At 37.8% G+C, this 19,466-nt stretch overlaps 1 protein-coding gene across 4 annotated transcripts in view; it reads left to right on the top strand.

The window, feature by feature from the left end:
* The window catches only part of LOC136246629 (spectrin beta chain, non-erythrocytic 1-like), a 105,222-nt gene that overhangs the window by 41,784 nt on the left and 43,972 nt on the right, over nt 1-19,466 (top strand). For 3 of the 4 annotated variants that reach the window (XM_066038162.1, XM_066038161.1, XM_066038160.1), the window contains exons 8-29: nt 499-686; nt 1,113-1,230; nt 1,318-1,382; nt 4,871-5,045; nt 5,258-5,340; nt 5,393-5,531; nt 5,895-6,042; nt 8,315-8,534; nt 9,272-9,491; nt 9,658-9,753; nt 10,281-10,397; nt 10,658-10,843; nt 11,183-11,229; nt 12,335-12,504; nt 13,180-13,283; nt 13,791-13,949; nt 14,012-14,142; nt 14,437-14,496; nt 14,548-14,674; nt 15,142-15,366; nt 15,494-15,621; nt 15,747-15,906. In XM_066038162.1, coding sequence (XP_065894234.1) covers nt 499-686; nt 1,113-1,230; nt 1,318-1,382; nt 4,871-5,045; nt 5,258-5,340; nt 5,393-5,531; nt 5,895-6,042; nt 8,315-8,534; nt 9,272-9,491; nt 9,658-9,753; nt 10,281-10,397; nt 10,658-10,843; nt 11,183-11,229; nt 12,335-12,504; nt 13,180-13,283; nt 13,791-13,949; nt 14,012-14,142; nt 14,437-14,496; nt 14,548-14,674; nt 15,142-15,366; nt 15,494-15,621; nt 15,747-15,906 — 3,066 coding nt within the window. The remainder of the gene's footprint in view (nt 1-498; nt 687-1,112; nt 1,231-1,317; nt 1,383-4,870; nt 5,046-5,257; nt 5,341-5,392; nt 5,532-5,894; nt 6,043-8,314; nt 8,535-9,271; nt 9,492-9,657; nt 9,754-10,280; nt 10,398-10,657; nt 10,844-11,182; nt 11,230-12,334; nt 12,505-13,179; nt 13,284-13,790; nt 13,950-14,011; nt 14,143-14,436; nt 14,497-14,547; nt 14,675-15,141; nt 15,367-15,493; nt 15,622-15,746; nt 15,907-19,466) is intronic. The other variant, XM_066038163.1, reaches the window with a different exon arrangement.

Raw genomic sequence — 19,466 nt, 5'->3', positions numbered from 1 at the left:
ACTGGTCGTTTTCACAAAATTTTGCTTTACTATGAACATATTGAAATACAAATACACATACTACTAAATAAATTTACGCACGTTTTAATCGTTATGGTACGCAATGAAACAAAGCTTAAATCCCCAAAACCTATATATCACTTGATTGACCTGTCCACATAGAGCAAGACAAGCTTTGTTTTGTGTTCGTGTAGCAGTGCATACATGAGTTATGACCGCTTATTTACGATGCAGTAGAAATAGTGTTTACCGTCATCATTTGTTTTGTAGGAATAGCCTCTTACTATGGTGGAGTGCAGGGAAAGCACTATACTTAGATCATTTGCCAGTTCATGGTGCACAGATTGTCACATATTATACACATTGGGTCCATCACGGTGGCCATATTAAGTACACCAGTTCATTATAGGAACTTGTGTACTTGATATGATGTGTATTACGCATACCCTTGTAGTAACCGATGATATGTAGTTAATATACACTACCCTACTCCTTCAGGTGGTAGGTATGATGGTAGAGATAGAACACATGAAGGATGACTATGATGATATGATTACTAACTTGTTGGGGTGGATAGAGGAGAAGATAGTTCACTTGTCTGATAGGAACTTCCCCAACACATTGACTGGTATGCAACAGCTGATGAGTGGCTTTAAGAAATACCGGACTGTTGAGAAACCACCAAAGTTAGTATCAGTGGTGTGTTTACTTGTGTTTTCACTGTGTTGGTAGTACAAGTTAAATCTCTTCTGTGACGTACGTATTATACAATGTAAGATGCTCTGATATGTAAGTGTCCTGATAAAGCTTGGCCACCTCTTAGCTTCATACAGACAGTGAAAGACATCATTATAATGTGTCCAACTTTGGTTACAAATGCATAGATACATAGGTTCTTACAGGTTATGGTACAAATTAAGGGAGATGGGTAGCTAATAGTGGTGTAGCGTAGTAGGCTGACATGTGGATAAATGTGGTTCAATTCCCCAAAGTTACTGTTTTTTTTTTTGTTTTTTTTGGGACCATTACTTATTTTTTGTCTTAGTTTAAGTTTTGATCTCATGACTGCCATACTTGTAACAACGGTCTGTGTTGTATCAACATCCTCACAGGTACAACGAGAGAGGTAACCTGGAGATACAGTTGTTCAACATACAGATGAAACTACAAGCTGCTAAACAAAGGATCTGGTATCCTCCTGAAGGTAAACTGATTGCTGATATTAACAAGGTAATCTACTGCTAGTGTTTCTTGGCAACTGTTCTAGAATTGTGTGCTGTATATACGTGTATTACCAACTATCTTTTTCTGTTGTAGGCCTGGGTGAAACTTGAAGGAGCTGAACATGAACGAGAGGTAGCGTTAAGGAGAGAGCTCCAAAGGTACATAGCATTGACTACAATTATGGTATTAAGTAGTATGATAGTATTGTTTATTAGGGGTTATGATGGGTACCACCCAAATTGATGTGGTTAAAAACCCATCTCAGAATCATCATACATGACATAATCTTAGTACATTTATCTTCAAATCTAGCGTTAAACACTCAAAAGATGGCCATATATCATACAGTACTACCCTGTATATCAGAGAACTGGGCTTTTCCAGCCAAACGTATCACCCTCAATTTCCCTTCATGACAACTTGGCAGTATTAGTTAGGCACAGCCAAGCCCAAAATTGTCTTCAGACCAACCCCAAACCCTTCCAAAAAATTTCTATGGAATTTTTATCAATTTTTGTTCTAACTAACTGATATCTTCAGTCAAGCATAACTCAACAATGGATATAGCTACAGGCTTGATATCTTCACTAATCAACATTGCTTTGTCCCGAGATGTGTCTTTTTACCAACCACAATATGTACAATACATGCATCATGGACTTACCTTTGTCCTCCTTTGTGTCCCAGTTCTTTTCGCTGGCAATGTAAGGTGTCAATTTGCGATGATGCGATGTGGCTTCCCTGTGGCTTTGTTCCCATGTTTTTTGTAGCAACCGGATTAATTGCAGAGACACTTCTCGTACATACTGTTCTTAGTTTGTAATGCTGTGTAATGGACTAAAATAGATGAAAGCGAAGCATAATGGCCACTGTTCAATCTCGAGTAGTTGGGGCTCGTGAATCGTCTGTATTTTTCGTGGTGACTGGATTGACTACAAAGGTGCTTTCCCTACTGTTCTTCATTTATAGCGCCTGCTTGCCTTACACAGTCTCAAGGATAGGGACCAAATGAAGAAGTGTGTAGCCACCATTTTGTGCTGCAGTAAAAAATATAACCTTACTGGAGACAATCAGGGAGATATAGATACTTAAATAAAGCAGTCACAACTATACATAATTATGCACTGTCACTGAAAAGAAATAGGACACAAAGGAGAGCAAACATAAGTTAATGATGCATGCATTCTACGTACTGTGGTATGCCAAAAGACAGCTGTCAGGCTGATGAAACATCTGATTGTGAAAAAATCAAGCCAGTGGCCAATATTGAGTTATGCTTGTCTGAAGACATCAGTCAGTCAATCAAGGGAAAGTACGTAGATTTAGCTGAATAGCAGCAGAATTGGCGGAAACAACAGAATCGTCATTTACAGATTATGGACAGCCTTAAACCACCCACTACCAGTTAGCTGCTCACTGTTACATATATAAATACAGCTACATAGATCTCACCACAATTGAAGCACATGGTCTTTGTAGTGCCAATTTTCTGTCTTCTTGCAGCTTACCATCATCTGTGGCAATCAATTCTTAGTCTGTAGTCTTGTCTCAAGCCTCATTGATCATCAACACACTGTATTTTAAAGTGCATGTTACTAGAAGTGCTTTATAGCTAGGTACCAAACATGTGATAGAAGTATTCTAGAATGTTCTTAAACTTATGTGACTGATTACTATGTTTTGAATTGCAAAACAATTGATGTTGAATGGTTGAGCTTACAGCCTGTTTACACTATCCATCTAGTTTGAACTAACTTGAATCAGAGCAATTTCCAAGTTAGTGTAAGCGCGTACCGTATCGAACCGAACAGTGTTGAACTGCTCTGAAATGGACCTGCTAGGGATGTGGGTTTGGTTCGAACTAGTTCGCTCTGCTCACCTAGTATAAACAGTCGCGAACCTGTGGTTTGATTTGGCTCTAATAAGCAGGATAAAGATATGGAGAACTACAGCTAAAATTGCGACTGTAAAGACAAAATAAAGCAACAGCAAAATATTTAGAGGATGATACAGAAGGACAGCCTCAAGAACAACAAAAGGACTCAAAAACAAACAGGTACACGTGCGAATGAGCAGTTAACCAACTCCATAGAATTGAGAGGTTGTCTCCAACACTGAAAACTTCATCATGCCTACTGACCTTACGAAAACAGAGCACACAAATCCTTTAACTCCATCAACAATCTCTACTTCGATGAAAATTATGATTGTGGGTTTAAGGTTTTTTTGGTTATTGGAGCGGGTTTGGCCTTCCTAGTATAAACAGTGCTAAAAAATCGTTCTTGAGCGAACTGAAGCGATCTCATCCAGAGCGACCTGTAGTGTAAACAGACTGTTAGTCTCATTTGGCCGGACTCTATTTTCTCGGGTTGACATTTACAGATTTTCAAATATAAAAGGCTCCCCTTGAGGCACTTCTAGTAACATGTGCTTCAAAATACAGTGTGTTGATATTTTTGGTGATCGATGAGGCTCAAGACAAGACTACACTCTAAGAATTAATTGCCATGCTGCAAGAAAACAGAAAATTGGTACTACAAAGACCATGTGCTTCAATCATGGTGAGTTCTATCATGGTTCTATGTAGCTGTGTAACAGTGAGTAGCTAACTGGTAGTGGGCATTCTAAGGCTGTCCATAATCTATAAATGATGATTCTGCTGTTTCTGCCATTCCGCTAAATCTCCTATCCCGTCATTCAATCAGTCAGCAGAAAACTCCTATAAAATTATTATATAATTTAAGGATTCACAGTAACTAATCGAAAGCACTTGTGGTCACACGGAAAGCAATTGTGACCGGCAGAGCAAAAACTGGCTGTTTTCGCATACTCTTCAAATTCCATTTCATTGCATCTTTGTTATCTATAGTAACAAAAGAGTGCACCGCCAAAGTTTCAACCTATTAAAACATTAAATGGTGTTGGGAGTTATAGTGCTTGACAGTTGGAACAGTGATAGACTCTCGATTGGTACAGCAACAATACGGGAAATAAATTACAGGATCAGTCGTAACGTATGATTGAAACAAGCTATGAAGATGGGACTTGGCTCAACCTGTGCACCATGAACTGGCAAATCAATCAAGGCATAGTGCTTTCTCTGTACTCTTCTGTGTTGACAAGGAAGAAGGCCATTCCAACTAAGAAATGATGACGGTAACATTGTTTTTGCCGCATCATAAATAAATACCCATAACTCACGTTACCTTTGCTGTGCAAACATGAAGCAAAGATTTTCTTACTCTCCATAAACAGGCAAATCCAGTGGTATAATAGAGTTTATTGATTTGAGCTTAAGTTCAGTGTGTACGAATGCGATTAAAGTCTGTGGAAATTTTTTCATGTAGCATACATTTTACCCAGTGTATTTCAATGTGGTTTTAACTTTTTGCAAAAACGGCTGGTTTTTGCTCAGCAGGTCACTTCATTGTACCTAACCAATACTGTCAATATGCCATGAGACTGGTTTTTGTTCAATACTGAAACAATACTCTGATATGTAAAATTTTTTTGTGGTTTAGAGGTAGTTTCATAAAAATGGACCAAGTATTTATAGAATCCCTAATTCTGCTAACTGAGGTTTATAGTCATGATAATTTGTATTGAGAGTAACTACTTAAAATATTCCTGATGTACTTGCATGTAGACAAGAGAAATTGAAACACCTAGCAGAGAAGTTTGCCCGCAAGTCATCACTTAGAGAGAGCTGGTTGGCAGACATGACACAAATACTTGATGAACTGGATAATGGACGTGACATGCATTCTGTTGATGCTGCACTAAAGAGACATGAGGCTATTCACACTGATGTGGATGCTAGAGTGAGTAGTGTTGTTTAAAGTGACTGTTCTATTAAGAGTGTTTTGTCAACTTTGTACGTATGTTCAATTAGAGTAAAATTGGACAGAACTCGGTACTACGTATGTAGTCAATTGACTTGATTATCTCTTGGCTATATAGACGCATCAGGGTCTAATGTTAAAATGATTACTATAGTATATTATTAACATTAATTCTGTACTTTATTATCTAGTCCACACGTATTCATGACATCAGGGAGCTTGGTAGAGAACTATCACAAGAAAGTTATTATGATAGTCAGAGTATACAGTCCAGGTGTGTGGAACATGTAGTGTTGTAACCATCAGTGTGTGTATTATATACACAGGGTCCAGTCAATACAGAACATGTGGGATACACTACTAGCTAAGTTGGACTCTCGTAAAATTACACTGACCAGTCAAAGAGATCTGATGACTGTGTTTAATGAAATGGATGAGTGTCTTACTGATATGGGAATAATACAGGTATGTGTGTATGCGTGAGCACACGTGTGTGTGCGTGTGGTGGTCTGTTATCAAGGTGTGCGTGCGTACATGCGTGTGTGTGTTTGCATGTGTGTGTGGTGGTCTATTATCAAGGTGTGTGTGTGTGTGTGTGTGTATGTGTGTGTGTGTGTATGTGTGTGTGATCGTCTACTATCAGGGTTGTGTGTGTAGTATAGTGTGTGGTGGTCTGCTATCAAAGTGTGTGTGTGTGTGCATCACTGGCTTTTAAAATCTCTTGTTTTTTAATGTATGTACATGCTGAACGTGCTTTAAATGTATGTGTATATCTTAAACATGTACACATACACACACTTACCAACACATTCCTATCACTACTACTAGATGTCACTACAGTCAGAGGACTATGGTAAACACTTATTAAGTGTACAAGACCTACTACAGAAGCACAGCTTGTTGGAGGCTGATATTGTTACCATCACTGAGAGGGTGAAGGTGGTTAATGGACAAGCTAGCAAGTTCATTGATCAAGGTTGGTTGAGACGTGTGCACAAAATGCAAAATCCTAAATCCCAAATTTGTACTTTCAGCATTTTCCCATACAATTGTACACAATTTTGTGTGAAATATGCAACTGTCTCAGAAAAAACCCAACTTGTTTGCGCAAGCAATGTGTATTGAGAAATTCGAAATTTTAAAAAAAATTGTAAAGTTATGCATGTTTATTTACGATGCAGTAAATATAAGAAAGATCGTTGTCATTTCTTTGGCTAACCTGCCTTCGTTCGCATATACGTAAGTAATTACAGGTTTAACACCATACCTTGACTGATTTGCTACTCCATGGTGAACAGTTTAAGCCAAACTGCAACATTGTAGACTAATGCAAATGAAAGTTATGGCTGTGAATGTGAGTGCCTGTAGTTTATTTTCAGTATAGTCACTATACAAGTTGATTATCTTGCTCTTCCTACTTTTTGGTGCTAAAATTCCACCACAGAAGGCTGAAACCTTCCTTGGATACTGCAGATAGTGCTAAGAAATCGAAAAAAAAATTTGGAAGTTGTGCAGACAAGACAGGTTTTTTCTGAGACTGCCACATATAAATGTTTTATATTTGTTTTTGAAAATGAGTTCTAATGAAACTTTAATACACAAGCTTTTGTTGCACATATGTTTCCCAATCTGTGTACTGGCCATATTAGATCATCTAGATACGTACTTAGATTTCAGTTTCCATATTATGCTTAGTTTACCATTTAGTAGTATTATCAGATTTCAATGTTAGAGGGTGATAATGAAGCAAACACTAGCTATGCAATGATGTTAACAAAAAAATTGTAATGTTATTACACTACTAATAACTACATGATAATATCAGTCAAATCACACACATCATCACTTGATGAAGTTAAATGTTGTTACAGTTCTTGGGTCTGATCTTGATTTCTATAAATGGTAGAGAATGCAACTGATAATTGAGGAATATTGTATTCTTGTTGTTGTACCCATGGTTGGGATATATGTCGGAGCAAGCATTGTGCCACCATCCACCAATGAACCCATTATCCTGATAATGAGCAGCACAATTACCACTGCTCCATTTATCGTTATCTCTATCTCGTGATGAAAACTTTGCATCATTCAGTGGGACTGTACTAAGTGGATCAATAGTAACTCCATCATATCCTGATATGGTTAATGGATACTGTTCAGTGGCTGGTCCTACTCTAAAGTTACTATATGACAGATAACCATTTGTTCCATTAGGAAAGATATAGTCAATACGTAGCTCCCATTGTCCTTGACTGGTAAGACAATGGATGGCATGTAGTCCATACCAAAATTCTCCAGTCAGGCTACCAAATCCCATCTCATATTCCCACCAAAATCTATTGAAATCTTCAGAGCCATCTTTCCTCCTCTGAATAACCATCCATCCTCCACCATCAGTGACAGTGTCACAATATCCTTGTACTGTAGTTCCTTGTCCACACAAGTCAATGATGGTGTATACTCCTGAGGAGTTCTTGTTGATAGTGAAGTAGTGATCTTTAACAGCAACATTACAACAGTTCTTTATAGCAGTAGATCCTTCAGTGATGATTGTAACAGTGACCAACACCAGTAGAATTGTTATAAGAACAGTAGTCATGTTGTATCTCTTGTCTTTGTCACTTAATTGTGTTATCTACATGTTACACCAGTGTATTTATAGTACTCGGTGTTGCCTTGTATGGATGTATTTTCAAATAGCTGATCTTGTACTTATGACAATATTTGGTAATCTTAATTTAATGTTTCTTTCACAATTACTAAACACTGTTGTAATTTGATAAATTACTGGACAGGCTGATTTGTTTATTCACCATATAAGGTCGTGTTGCAAATTTGTGCTGTCTCTATAATCGCATTATAAATTATCGATAGACTGCTGCTGCTGCTTTCCATATTAGACCTTTGCCTTGCTACAGTGCAAGTGTTGTAAACAAATTTTGTTTATACCAAACTGATGGCATTATACCACAGATTTTGATCTGTAGCTTTATACCATATTGTATTTCTCACACCGGGGCAACAAGACCTTAAAACTATGCAATCTTAAATGATCGTAATGGAACAGTACACTTGTTTAACATACATACGTACATACATACATACATACATACATACATACATACATACGTACGTACGTACATACATACATACATACATACATACATATGTAGTGTACTCATCAGTTGAAATATTTATTTTAAAATATTTACATGAAAAATGTACGTACATACTTATACATTCCCCAGGTCATCCAGATAGTTCACTTATCAAACAAAGACAGTCTCAGATGGACAAGGCTTGTGCTGACCTCAGTAATATGGCCACCACTCGTCACCAACGACTACAAGAATCACTCAAAGTGCAGGAGTTTTATCGTAAAGCTGAGGATGAGGAGGTGTGGATGAAGGAGAAAGAACAACTGTGTTTACAAGCTGATACTGGCAAAGATGTCAGAACTGTTTTGAAGTAAGTTTATATGCGTGTGTGTGCACGTGGGTAAGTGTGTGGGTGTGAGTGTGTTTGTGTGTGTGTGTGTATGGGTGCCTACATACATGACATATTTTGAGAGCAAGCTAAACGTGTGACCAGATATGCAAGGATCCCACATGTTTGTGCAACCCTAATTTTGCAGTAGGATACATAATGGGCTGCAATAATAAAAAAAGACTTCTAAAAATTTTTTGAGCACTTGTTTTGTACTGAAAGAAGGTGATAATAGTGAAAATCTTCATATCACCGTATTCCCCAAAGCAGAAAGAATTAAAAAATCATTGTTTTGTCTCAGGAGACGGAAGATATGAGTGTCAGATTTTAGACATGTGGTTTACTCTCATCATTTTCTCACAGTTTTCGTCTCTGCCCTAGTTGTAGGAAGGACCTGTAAAAAATACGTAACTTACCCAGCAATGGATTTTCTTGTTGTGATGATGAAAGTTACATCTCCAGCATTTGTAAGTTCAGCCAATTCGTTAAGCACCTGTAGTTTTATTTTCTGTATTATCACGGCATGGATTGATCTTTATGTTGTTACCACTCTGTAGTGCTGTAGCTTCTAAAGCTCTTGGCTTCTAGGACTGAAACTTTGGTTGGCTAAGTAGATAAAGGAAATTTTACTAAAGTGGAATTCCAAAAATGTGCAAACATGTGGGGTTTCTTCATGTATAACAATGTACGTACCATGAATTATATCAATAACTGATTAGCTTACAACAAAAACATCAAGTTGTTGAGAGAGAGATAGAAGGACGTCGACAACATTTTCAGACTGTCTGTCAGAATGGAGAGAAGGTCAAGTCAGAGGCAGTCCATGCCAGTAAGGCTATTGGTCTGAGGATAATCACTCTACAAGAGAGGTGGAAGAAATTGAATGAATTGTGTGCTAATAGGAAGCAAAGACTAGAAGAAGGTATCCAACAACAACAGGTATGTGTGTATGTACATCATTTATGCACTCGTGACATGAATATGTGTGTGCGTGCGTGTGTGCATGCATGGGTGTGTGTGGGTGTATCAGTCTGTGTTTTGGATGTTGACATACATATTACATTGCATATTAATAAGTACCACTATTATTGTATTACTAACACAGTACTATGCTGATGCTAATGAGGCAGAGTCATGGATGAAGGAGAAAGATCCATTAGTGTCCAGTGTGGACTATGGCCGGGATGGAACTACTGCTAAAGTGAGACCTTCCATCATTGTTTCTGTTGTTTGTATAAGGGTGGTAGATTTATGCAAATAGTATATAACCATTATGTACACATAACCATTATGTACACACATACGAACATGTAGTAACTATGTATACTGTACCACCCAAATGCAATGTTGCAAGCACTAATTGTGAGTGATTAAAAAAAAAACTTGCTTGAAAAAGGGACATGGCAGCCATTTCGTTCGTTAGTCTTTATCCTTCCAGTCAAGGAATGAAAAGTTGCAAATAAAATGGCTCTTTTCGATCAAGTTTTTTAATCACACGCAATTGTTGCTTGCGACGTTGCATCTGGGTGGTACTGTACCTTGTGTGGATACATACAGGGTAGATATGTGATATGTGTTTCTGTGTTTTCTGTGATTTCGTGTATGGAAATTGTGTAAATTAAAGTGTCCCTTCACTATTTTTAAACACAGTAGTAAAGTACTTACACACATGGTTGTATTGATGTACTAAAATGATATAACATCATGTACATCACATGTTTCATACAGACTCTACTGGACAATCATGAGAAGTTAGAAAATGAGATCAAAGTGTATAGTTCTGAGATTGATCGACTGAAAGAACTTAGCAGACAAATATTTGAGTTCCTCATGTCTGGATCAGTGGTACGTACAGACATGCTTGTTTATGGTATCTACTGCATGTTTAAGAAAATTTTAAAATATATGCATGTTTATTCAAATAAACTTATGATCTGTTTACACCATACGTGTAATATGCATAACTAAAGTGACACCATTTGAGATACATACTCTAATAGAACAGCCATAGAAAATAATCTGGTTGGCTTTAATGTTAGGATAGCTAAAGTTCCCCACTATATAGAATGGAGTGGTACATCTTGTATCTTTACTATTACTCATAGGATCGTCAAGACTGGTCAGCTGATGATCAGGTGATAGAGGAAGAGGTCCCAGTTGAGGTGGAGTATGAGGAGGAGGTTACTGAAGATCGTGAGGTCGAGGAAGATGTGGTACAAGAGATCAGAGTACCACAAGTGAAGGCTTTGTACAGGTTTAAGGGACAAGGACTAGGTATTGAGAAGGGAGAGGTAAGGAACAAGTGTGTACTGTATGTATATCAGCCCACAAGCTTGCTGTACATACTGCATGGGCTGCTAGTACAGTACTGCCTGTAGCGTTATTTCACGAGCATGCGAGTGATTAAAAAACTCACTAATTAAAGGGGCGTGACACCCATTTTGTTTGTGAGTATTAATCCCGTTTCATTTAGGATAAATACTCGGGGATGAAACGGGTGCCACACCTTTTAATTAGTGAGATTTTCATCGCTTGTACACTTGCAAATAACGTTACATCTAAGCGGTACTGTATGTGCATATGTCCATATTGTGAGCATTAAAATATTATGTTACAATTTGTTCCATTAGGTGTTCTATTTAGTGAAGAAGGCTAATCCAGAATGGTGGTGTGTGAGGTATGTAGATTATGTATAAGTGTAACATAGTACTGCTGTAGTGCATAGTATATCATATCATTTGTACTTTTAGTTTATACACATGAGTGACCATTTACGTATCATACAGTATAGTATTACTGTATATTAGGGATCATGAGTTTGGGCTTTTCTGGCCAAATTATCGTCCTAAACCAGCCTCAATACCTTCATGATGTCTTGGTGGCAGTATTGGTAAGGTATACTGAGCCCAAAAGTGCCTTCAGTATAGGTTGCTATGAAGTTGTTTTTGTTCAGTGGAATTTTCTACTGACAGATTGACTTTTGCCTTCAGACATGCGTAACTCAATAGTGGCTAAGACTACTGGCTTGATCTTTTCACTGTTTGGTGTTGTTTCAACTTGACAGGTGCCTGTTGGCATACCGCAGTACATACAATGCATTCTTCATGGACTTACCAGTGTCCTCCTTTGTGTCCCATTTATCTTTGCTGACAGCGCAAAGTGTTACTTGTGCATGATGGCTTCCTGGCTAAGGTTTGTAATGTTCATATTTTCCATGGAGGCTACTTTGAATGCAGAGGAGCTTTCTTGAACAGCTCTTCATTTGTAATGGGCCGAGCACACAGTGGCTGACAACAATGCATAATGGCTACTTCACTTTTCAGTCCGTATTGAAAGTTGGTGCATACATTTGCACAACATTAAGTATGGTTCTGTCTTTCTTTTGATGCAGTGTGTGTGGGTTCACCAGTCATAATGATATCAAAACAACATGAATTTTAAGTTCGATTATGGATCATAGAAATAAAGTAATGAAACAAAGAACCTGCACATATACTGGTGGACAATTAATCCCTAATATACCTCGCATGACTGAATTAGGGATTAAATGTCCACTGTATATCTGCAGGTGTAGGTGACCTGTTTTTCCCTACTTTTTATCAAACTTAAAATTCCTTGTATAGGATACACATTATAGTATTTATTTATTTTGATGCACATTTTCATCTTATATTTGTACGTACAAATGTATGCAGTATTATGAACACACACAATATGTGCAGTGCGCGTACTGTAACAATGTGTTACATAGATTACATTGTGTGGACAATTCCTCTACACAGGAGACCTAATGGACAGGAAGGGTTTGTACCAGTCAACTATGTCAAGGAGGTGGAGCCAGCAGTGATCAGGAACATCACCAAGAAGAAGGTGACCAGACCAGTCAAGGTGAAGTTGAGGAAGAAGAAAACAGAACAGAGGAAAGTGTCTAAGAGGAGATCAGCAGCACTAAGTACGTATATAAGATATGTATATAAATTATAGTACGTAACTGATTTCCAGATCTGTGAAATCAGACATATGTACGTAATAGTGCATTTTCTATTTATTTATCATTGTACATAGTCAAATGTTCAGTAAAGTTTCACTGAGAACGTTTAGAGTTACAGCTCTACAATGTAGTAACAACAAAAAGATCAATTTGTACAGCAAGTGTAGAAATCATATATAAGTGTTTACTAAAGTGGTAAATCTTACTAATGCAATAATATACTTACACCATCGTGTTCCTCGTGAATCCATTGCTTGGTAAGTTTTTTTTGGTATTTGTTTAATTAAAAAGAAAGATTAACCGCATGCTATCTCTTTGGCATAGCATAATCATGACTTACATTTCCATTGACCTACTGCTACATAACAGATTTTTGAACTCCGCTTGAGTACGTGGGTGAAAAAGATGATATCCAGTTTTTAACAAAATTAGAACTTTCTCCAACAACAAGAAAGCATTTCTACAATTTTTTTAATACCTTACCTATCATAAAATTTAAGCTTGCACATATCATGCTGGGTTTTTACAGATCTTATCACGTATTTCCCTGCTTCTTCAAATATGTACATAGTAATATGCTTTGAATACGTGATGTGTATACACATTACATGTTGTATGATCTCACTCTCTCCCCAGTCCCATCCAGGATATTCCCCAGTCGTGGTGATACCTCAGGTGCTGTGGTCAGTAGACAACAAGTTATTAATAATAGTTATGACAAGTTGGTGAAGGCAGCTGAGGTGAGTGCTTAAAGTACAGAGTACCATGTAATACTGGCTACGGACTTACTACAGTAAGTCAAAATTATGCTTATGGTACCGCCCAAATACAATGTTGCACTAGCCCATGGCTCAAGAGTGTGAGGCACCTGTTTCACGTACGAGTCTTTCTCCCTCGAATTAAAAGATAAAAACTCATATGCGAAACGGGTGTCACGCTCTTGAATTAGTGAGTTTTTTTATCCCTTGCACTCCAGAAGCGTGGGCGAGTGTGACGTTGTGGTACTGTATATTTATAAACTATTGGGTTTGTATAATGGCAGTATTGATTGAGAGAATATGTAGCTATTGGGAGTTGTGAATAGGAGCACAACCCATTTGAGGAATTCTCAAAATGAAGGAAGCTTTTGTGTGCCATATTCAATGAAGAAAAGCTTGAACCATCTGTGAAACTACATATTTAGTAGCAAACTGTATGCTTTCTAAGTGATTACTTTTTGCTATATTATATGCATATTTCAATTACAGCAACGTCACAGAAATCTTGAAGAGACAATCAGATTGTTCAATCTGATGAGAGATTGTGATGAGATGGAGTCATGGATAGTTCAGAAGGAAGCCATTGTAAGGACGGAAGAGAAAGGTGCTAACAAGGACAGAGTGGAGTCCATGCAAAAGAAATTTGATGTGAGCAAAATTGCATGAACAAACTTGTACACTATGGTAATGTTATTGTGCTCTGTCCGTAGAACTTTGTCACTGATCTGGTAGCTAACAGTAAGAGGATGTCTGAGATCAACAGCCAATGTGATCAACTGATCAAATCCAACCACATGCAGTCAATGGTGATCAAGAGACGTCAAAACCAATTAAATGAACTGTAAGTATTACCAGTACAAAGTGTGTAACATCTTTCTGTGACAATAAGACAATGAAAGATTGAACATCTTCGAAGTACACACTTATAAACCACCTAAGTGTTACAGTGATGCAGTATAAACCCCTACTCTGCTTCAGCTTCTATTGCGTCATTCTGACATCTCCTTTGGAGTTGTTTATACTCTGTACTTCAAAGATGCTAAGTTCTATTGCTGCTGTTACTAAGTATGTATGCACACAGTATACAGTTCAACTCGTATTACAGTTGGGTTATTGGTCCTATTTTATTGTTTAGGTGGACTAGACTACAGAGCTTAAAGTTGTCACGTGAGAAGTCTCTTGGAATTCTCCAAAGGTTAGTCCCATTTAATAACTATCAACCCCTCATTATTTGTTGATTGTGTAGTGTTCAAGACTTTTGGAGGACTTGTGATGAGACCAAAGCATGGATTAATGAGAAAGATATTGTATTCTCTAGTGAGGATTGTGGTAAAGACCTTGCCAGTGTCCAGCTACTGCAGAGAAAGCAGCAGGTAACTTGTGATAACCTTCTTATAGATTACTAAGTACACATACCATACATAGGTATGTATGTATGTTTGGGACAACACTGAAATGGCAAGGTTATGATGTACCTCACGTATCTATGTGCTTGTATGTTGGGAACTTACTTGGTGTTGTCGCAATAATGTGATGGTCTTAGTGAGGTGGTCTTAATTAAGAAGTGACCACTAATGGAGTTTTTGTTGTATTATATATGTACAAACATAATATGCACCTTAGTACAGTAGCCCCACCATTGATTATCTGAATGTTATGGTATCTTAACTTTGGAAGTGACTGTTCTATTAGGGTATTTTAATTTGAGCTGTAAAAATAAATGTTTGAGCTCCGTTTATCCCATTATCTGAACATACTTTCAACCCAATCATATTGGATAATGGAAGGACCATTGTAATTTAAATTTTTGTGAGTGTTATGTATGTGAATTTATTGTTAGGCTTTAGAACGGGAGCTAGCTCCAGTAGAAGAGAAGTTAGCTCGTCTCAATGTAATGGCTCAACAAGTGATAGAGGCACACCCACAAGACTCCAGTAATGTCCAGTCTCAGCTAACAGACATCTCAGCAACATGGCAGCAGTTGAAACAGAAAGCTGCTAACAGGAGGTACCAGCTAGAAGAGGCCTATATGTTACAGTCCTTCATGAGTGACTCCAGAGATCTGGTAAGAATGGAATGTGTGTGTGTGTGTGTGTGTGTGTGTGTGTGTGTGCGTGCGTGCGTGTGTGTGTGTGTGTTGTGTAGCATTTACATAATCTGTATGGATCTTGTGTTCTTCTAAAACACCACAGTTGTCATGGGCTGGGGAGACAAAGGCTCTGCTGTCATCAGATGAGCTTGGTAAAGATGTCAGGTCTGCTGAAGAAATGAGTGAGAGACACCAAGAACTGAAAATAGAAATTGACAATAACGAAGAGAAGTATGTCGATCACTCTATTGTAGACTAAAATCCACCATGCTTTATTATTTATGTTAAAAATGAACATGCTCAAACAATTTCATGCATGTAGCCATTGCTTATTTGGTATTGTTTCATCCCTGCAGGTTTGAGTCCCTGCTATCACTGGGTAAGAGGCTAGTCCCCAGTTCTCCTTCATCACCAGAGGTCAAGGAGAGGATGAAGCAGTTATCTCAAGAGAGAGCTGCAGTGAAGGAGGCCTGGGAGAACAGGAATGAGATATTGAAACAGTGTACTAACCTGCAGGTGATATACTTTATAAGTTGCTTTTTGAACAGAAGTAAAGAATGTACATATCTACATTATATGTTATGCTTTTGTATTGAGCATATCTGCAAAAAAAATAAAAAAATAAATAAATAAAAAACAACTGCCAAACAGTGTAGAAAGGGTGCAGCCTTCAAGACATAGCTGCAATGGTATTAATGCCAATAAATGTATTAGCATTTACATTGTTGAAGCCATTTCTTGGCTGCCAGCTTTGATTTCATAACTTTTTCACCCATGCTATTGAAGACCACATCTTTTTTCACAACTTGGCTGTTTTTGTATGCATTTCATTTCTTTTGGTAATTACTACTTTCTGTACTCTGTATGGTCCCAAAACCAACCTATAGCTGCCTTTGAGGTTTACATTTCTTCTTATTTGCAGACATAGTGCTGATTATTGAAGACAGAAGTTATTTGGTAATACTTGCATATTTTTGAGGAATTGTAATAGAACTCACATTGAATTTTATTGTAGGCGTGGCCCACGAAATAGTATCATCCAAAAAACAGCCTCAATTTTTCCAGACGACGATGAGGCAGTATTGGTTAGGTAAAACTAAGCCCAAACAAACTTTCAGATTGGCCTGAAATGCTTTTAACAAGTTGCTACAGAATCTTTTAAATAATTTATTTACGGAATTTTCTACTGACAGACTGACTGAGTAACTGACTGATGCCTTCAGGCAAGCGTAACTCGATAATGGCTAAGGCTACGGGCTTGATTTTTTCACTGTTCATACCGCAGTACATACAATGCATTCTTCACGGACTTACCAGTGTCCTCCTTTGTGTCCCATTCATCTTTGCTGACAGCTAAAAGTGTTGATTTGGTGATAGCACGTGGTGGCTTCCCTTCATAACAGAAATCGTCCATATATGTCACAATGGCTATTTTGATAGCAGAGGTGCTTTTCAAACAGTTCTTGATTCGTACTGCTGTGTAACGGGTTGAACATAGCCAACAAAGAAGCGTAATGGATACTTCACATTTCAGACAATAATATAACTGGGGCGTGCGGCACCATTTCTGTATGCGTGGATTGAAGAGGTGCGCATGCGATTCGAAATGCTGCATAACGGGTTGAACATAGCTGACAACGAAGCGTAATAGATACTTCACTTTTCAGACAATAATTGGGGCGTGCGGTGCCATTTCAGATGTGGTATGCATGGGTTCACCAGTCATAATAATTTATTTGCAAAAAAAGTTAGCAAACAAGTATACAGAAAAATTTAGAATTTTCAACTAGAGTAGGGACCATAACACATCGATAAAAAGTACTGAAACAAACTGGAGTAGTGCACGATATTAAATTACAGTAAAACAATAAAAAGTGTTATATCCCTACTGTGCTCAAGATACCATAATGGAAATGCACAATAGGGATATAACACTTCTTATTGTTTTACTGTGATTTAATATCGTGCACTACTCCAGCTTGTTTCAGTACTTTTTATCGATATGTTATGGTCCCTACTCTAGTTGAAAATTCCAAATTTTTCTTTGTACTTGTTTATTAAGGCTTTAGACTACAACAAGTTTGATGCTGAAATTTGATTGGCTGAAAACATGGTCTCTAAATCTCGTAGAGCCACGGTCATGTCCAATAGAGACCACGCTCTGAGGCGATACGAAACACGATAATTACGCGCCTGTAACATTGGCAACGCACGGGCGTTTAAATGGCTAGTAACAGCCGTACTGAATTAGAGGGAGGTATAATGGGCTTGTTTGTACTAATCAACACTACATTACTTGCTTACAAGCAGCTGTCGAGGCACAACAACAGCAACAATGAGTTGTAGTCCAGTCGCTGAGTCCAGTACTTCGATGCATAGCACGCGCCTGTAACATTGGCAACGCATGGGCGTTTAAACAGGTAGCAACAGCCACGCTGAGGTCCCGCCATGTCGGGAGGTGTAGAGGGCTTGTTTCTAGTAATTAGCCATACATTTCCCATTTTACAAGCAGCTGTCAACTCAAGGTACAATAACGAGTTGTAGTCTAAATAATTTAGACGTCAAGAACCACTGGGTTCTACGGGATTTAGAAAACCCTCAGGCCCTTAGTAGCGCCCTCGCTGCGCTTGGGCGCTACAGCCCAGGGCCTTCAAGTTTTCTAAATCCCGTAAAACCCTGGTTCTTGACGTCTAACTATTATTTATAGCACAAGTGCTGAAGGTCTGTAGGACACCTGGTCTGAATGTTCTAGAATAATCTACGTAGGATTTCCATTGGTATAGATCTATGAAATTATGATTTTTCACTATTAAGCTATTAGGCCACATAGACTTAATTATTAGTTTCTCATCACCGCTCGCATTGCCATTTTTCTTACCTCATCAAGGATTTTTTGCATTACTGGTGGCTTAGTGCAGCCATCCAGCACCTTTTAAAGTTGGTACCTTGCTAGAGCAGTCTAAGATAACTACATTCTGAGTCATTTTAGCTACCTAATTCAGCTGTCTAGTTAGTAAAAAATTAAATAAAATCTGCCCTCCTGCACTGGTATTTTGAAAGCAGGGGGATGAGAAACTAATAATTAAGTTTATGTGGCCTTAAGTAGATTTTAGCTAGAATTTTCGTGATTAACTGAGGTGATCAGCTGTCCAGTGGTTATGGATTTATGGTGTACTGATTCAAGCTGAACTCTGGTAATGTTTTTATGCAATTTTACCCCATGGTGACTTTTCTCATAGCCCGCAATTTTTACTGCTATTTGGTTTTTGCTTTGTAACTCCATACTAGTCCATATCTGTTACTTCTTTCATCTTCAAACCACCAAAAGGCACTGCTACGATGGTTAGCCTATGTACACACCAAATTATACGCAAGTTATTCCCATTAGCAGTTTACCCTGTAGCCATGACAAAACTTTTTTTTTTTTTGTCATAAATAAACGTTCATAGTACCGTGGACGCTTATCAGATTCCTTGCAAACTTAGTACATGAATTTACTACCTGCACTAGATTTCGAGGTATTCAAATATTATATGTTTGTGTTTTATGACAAGTTTTGCAAAGTGTGCAGAAAGAAGAAAAATACAAAACTTTGGGTGCTAATATCTCATGAATGGTTTAAAAAAATTTGCTATGTAGCCTACCCTACAGCTATAAAGCAAAAGTGGTGTACTTTGGAGAAGGGACCACGGAGCTATGTAGGCAACAAAATGATCTTTTTTTTCTTCCTGTCAATGTACTCATAGTGTGATGTGCCAGCTTTCTTGGCCACATGACACACTTCTGTGTGTCTTGATTATAATTATGTGACCGGATTTGCAAAAAGGTACCTTTTCACACACAAAATTTGACTTATTTTTTTCAACTTTACAACTTCATAACTTTTTGATCATTACATATGATCATCTGAAATTTTCTATGTATAAAACTGCAGTATCTGGCTACAAATCAGTATAAGAAGTTTACGTGCTGGTATGTAAATGTGCTTTTCACAAATCTGGTCACATACATAATACTCTCCAACATGTTTACATACTTGCAAAAATATGTCCAAAATAACTATGAAATGTGTATAG

Source organism: Dysidea avara, chromosome 2 (genome assembly GCF_963678975.1).
Source record: "Dysidea avara chromosome 2, odDysAvar1.4, whole genome shotgun sequence".
NCBI lineage: Eukaryota > Metazoa > Porifera > Demospongiae > Dictyoceratida > Dysideidae > Dysidea > Dysidea avara.
Note: the sequence above shows the minus strand (reverse complement) of the source record. Positions and strands in the feature narration are given on the sequence as shown.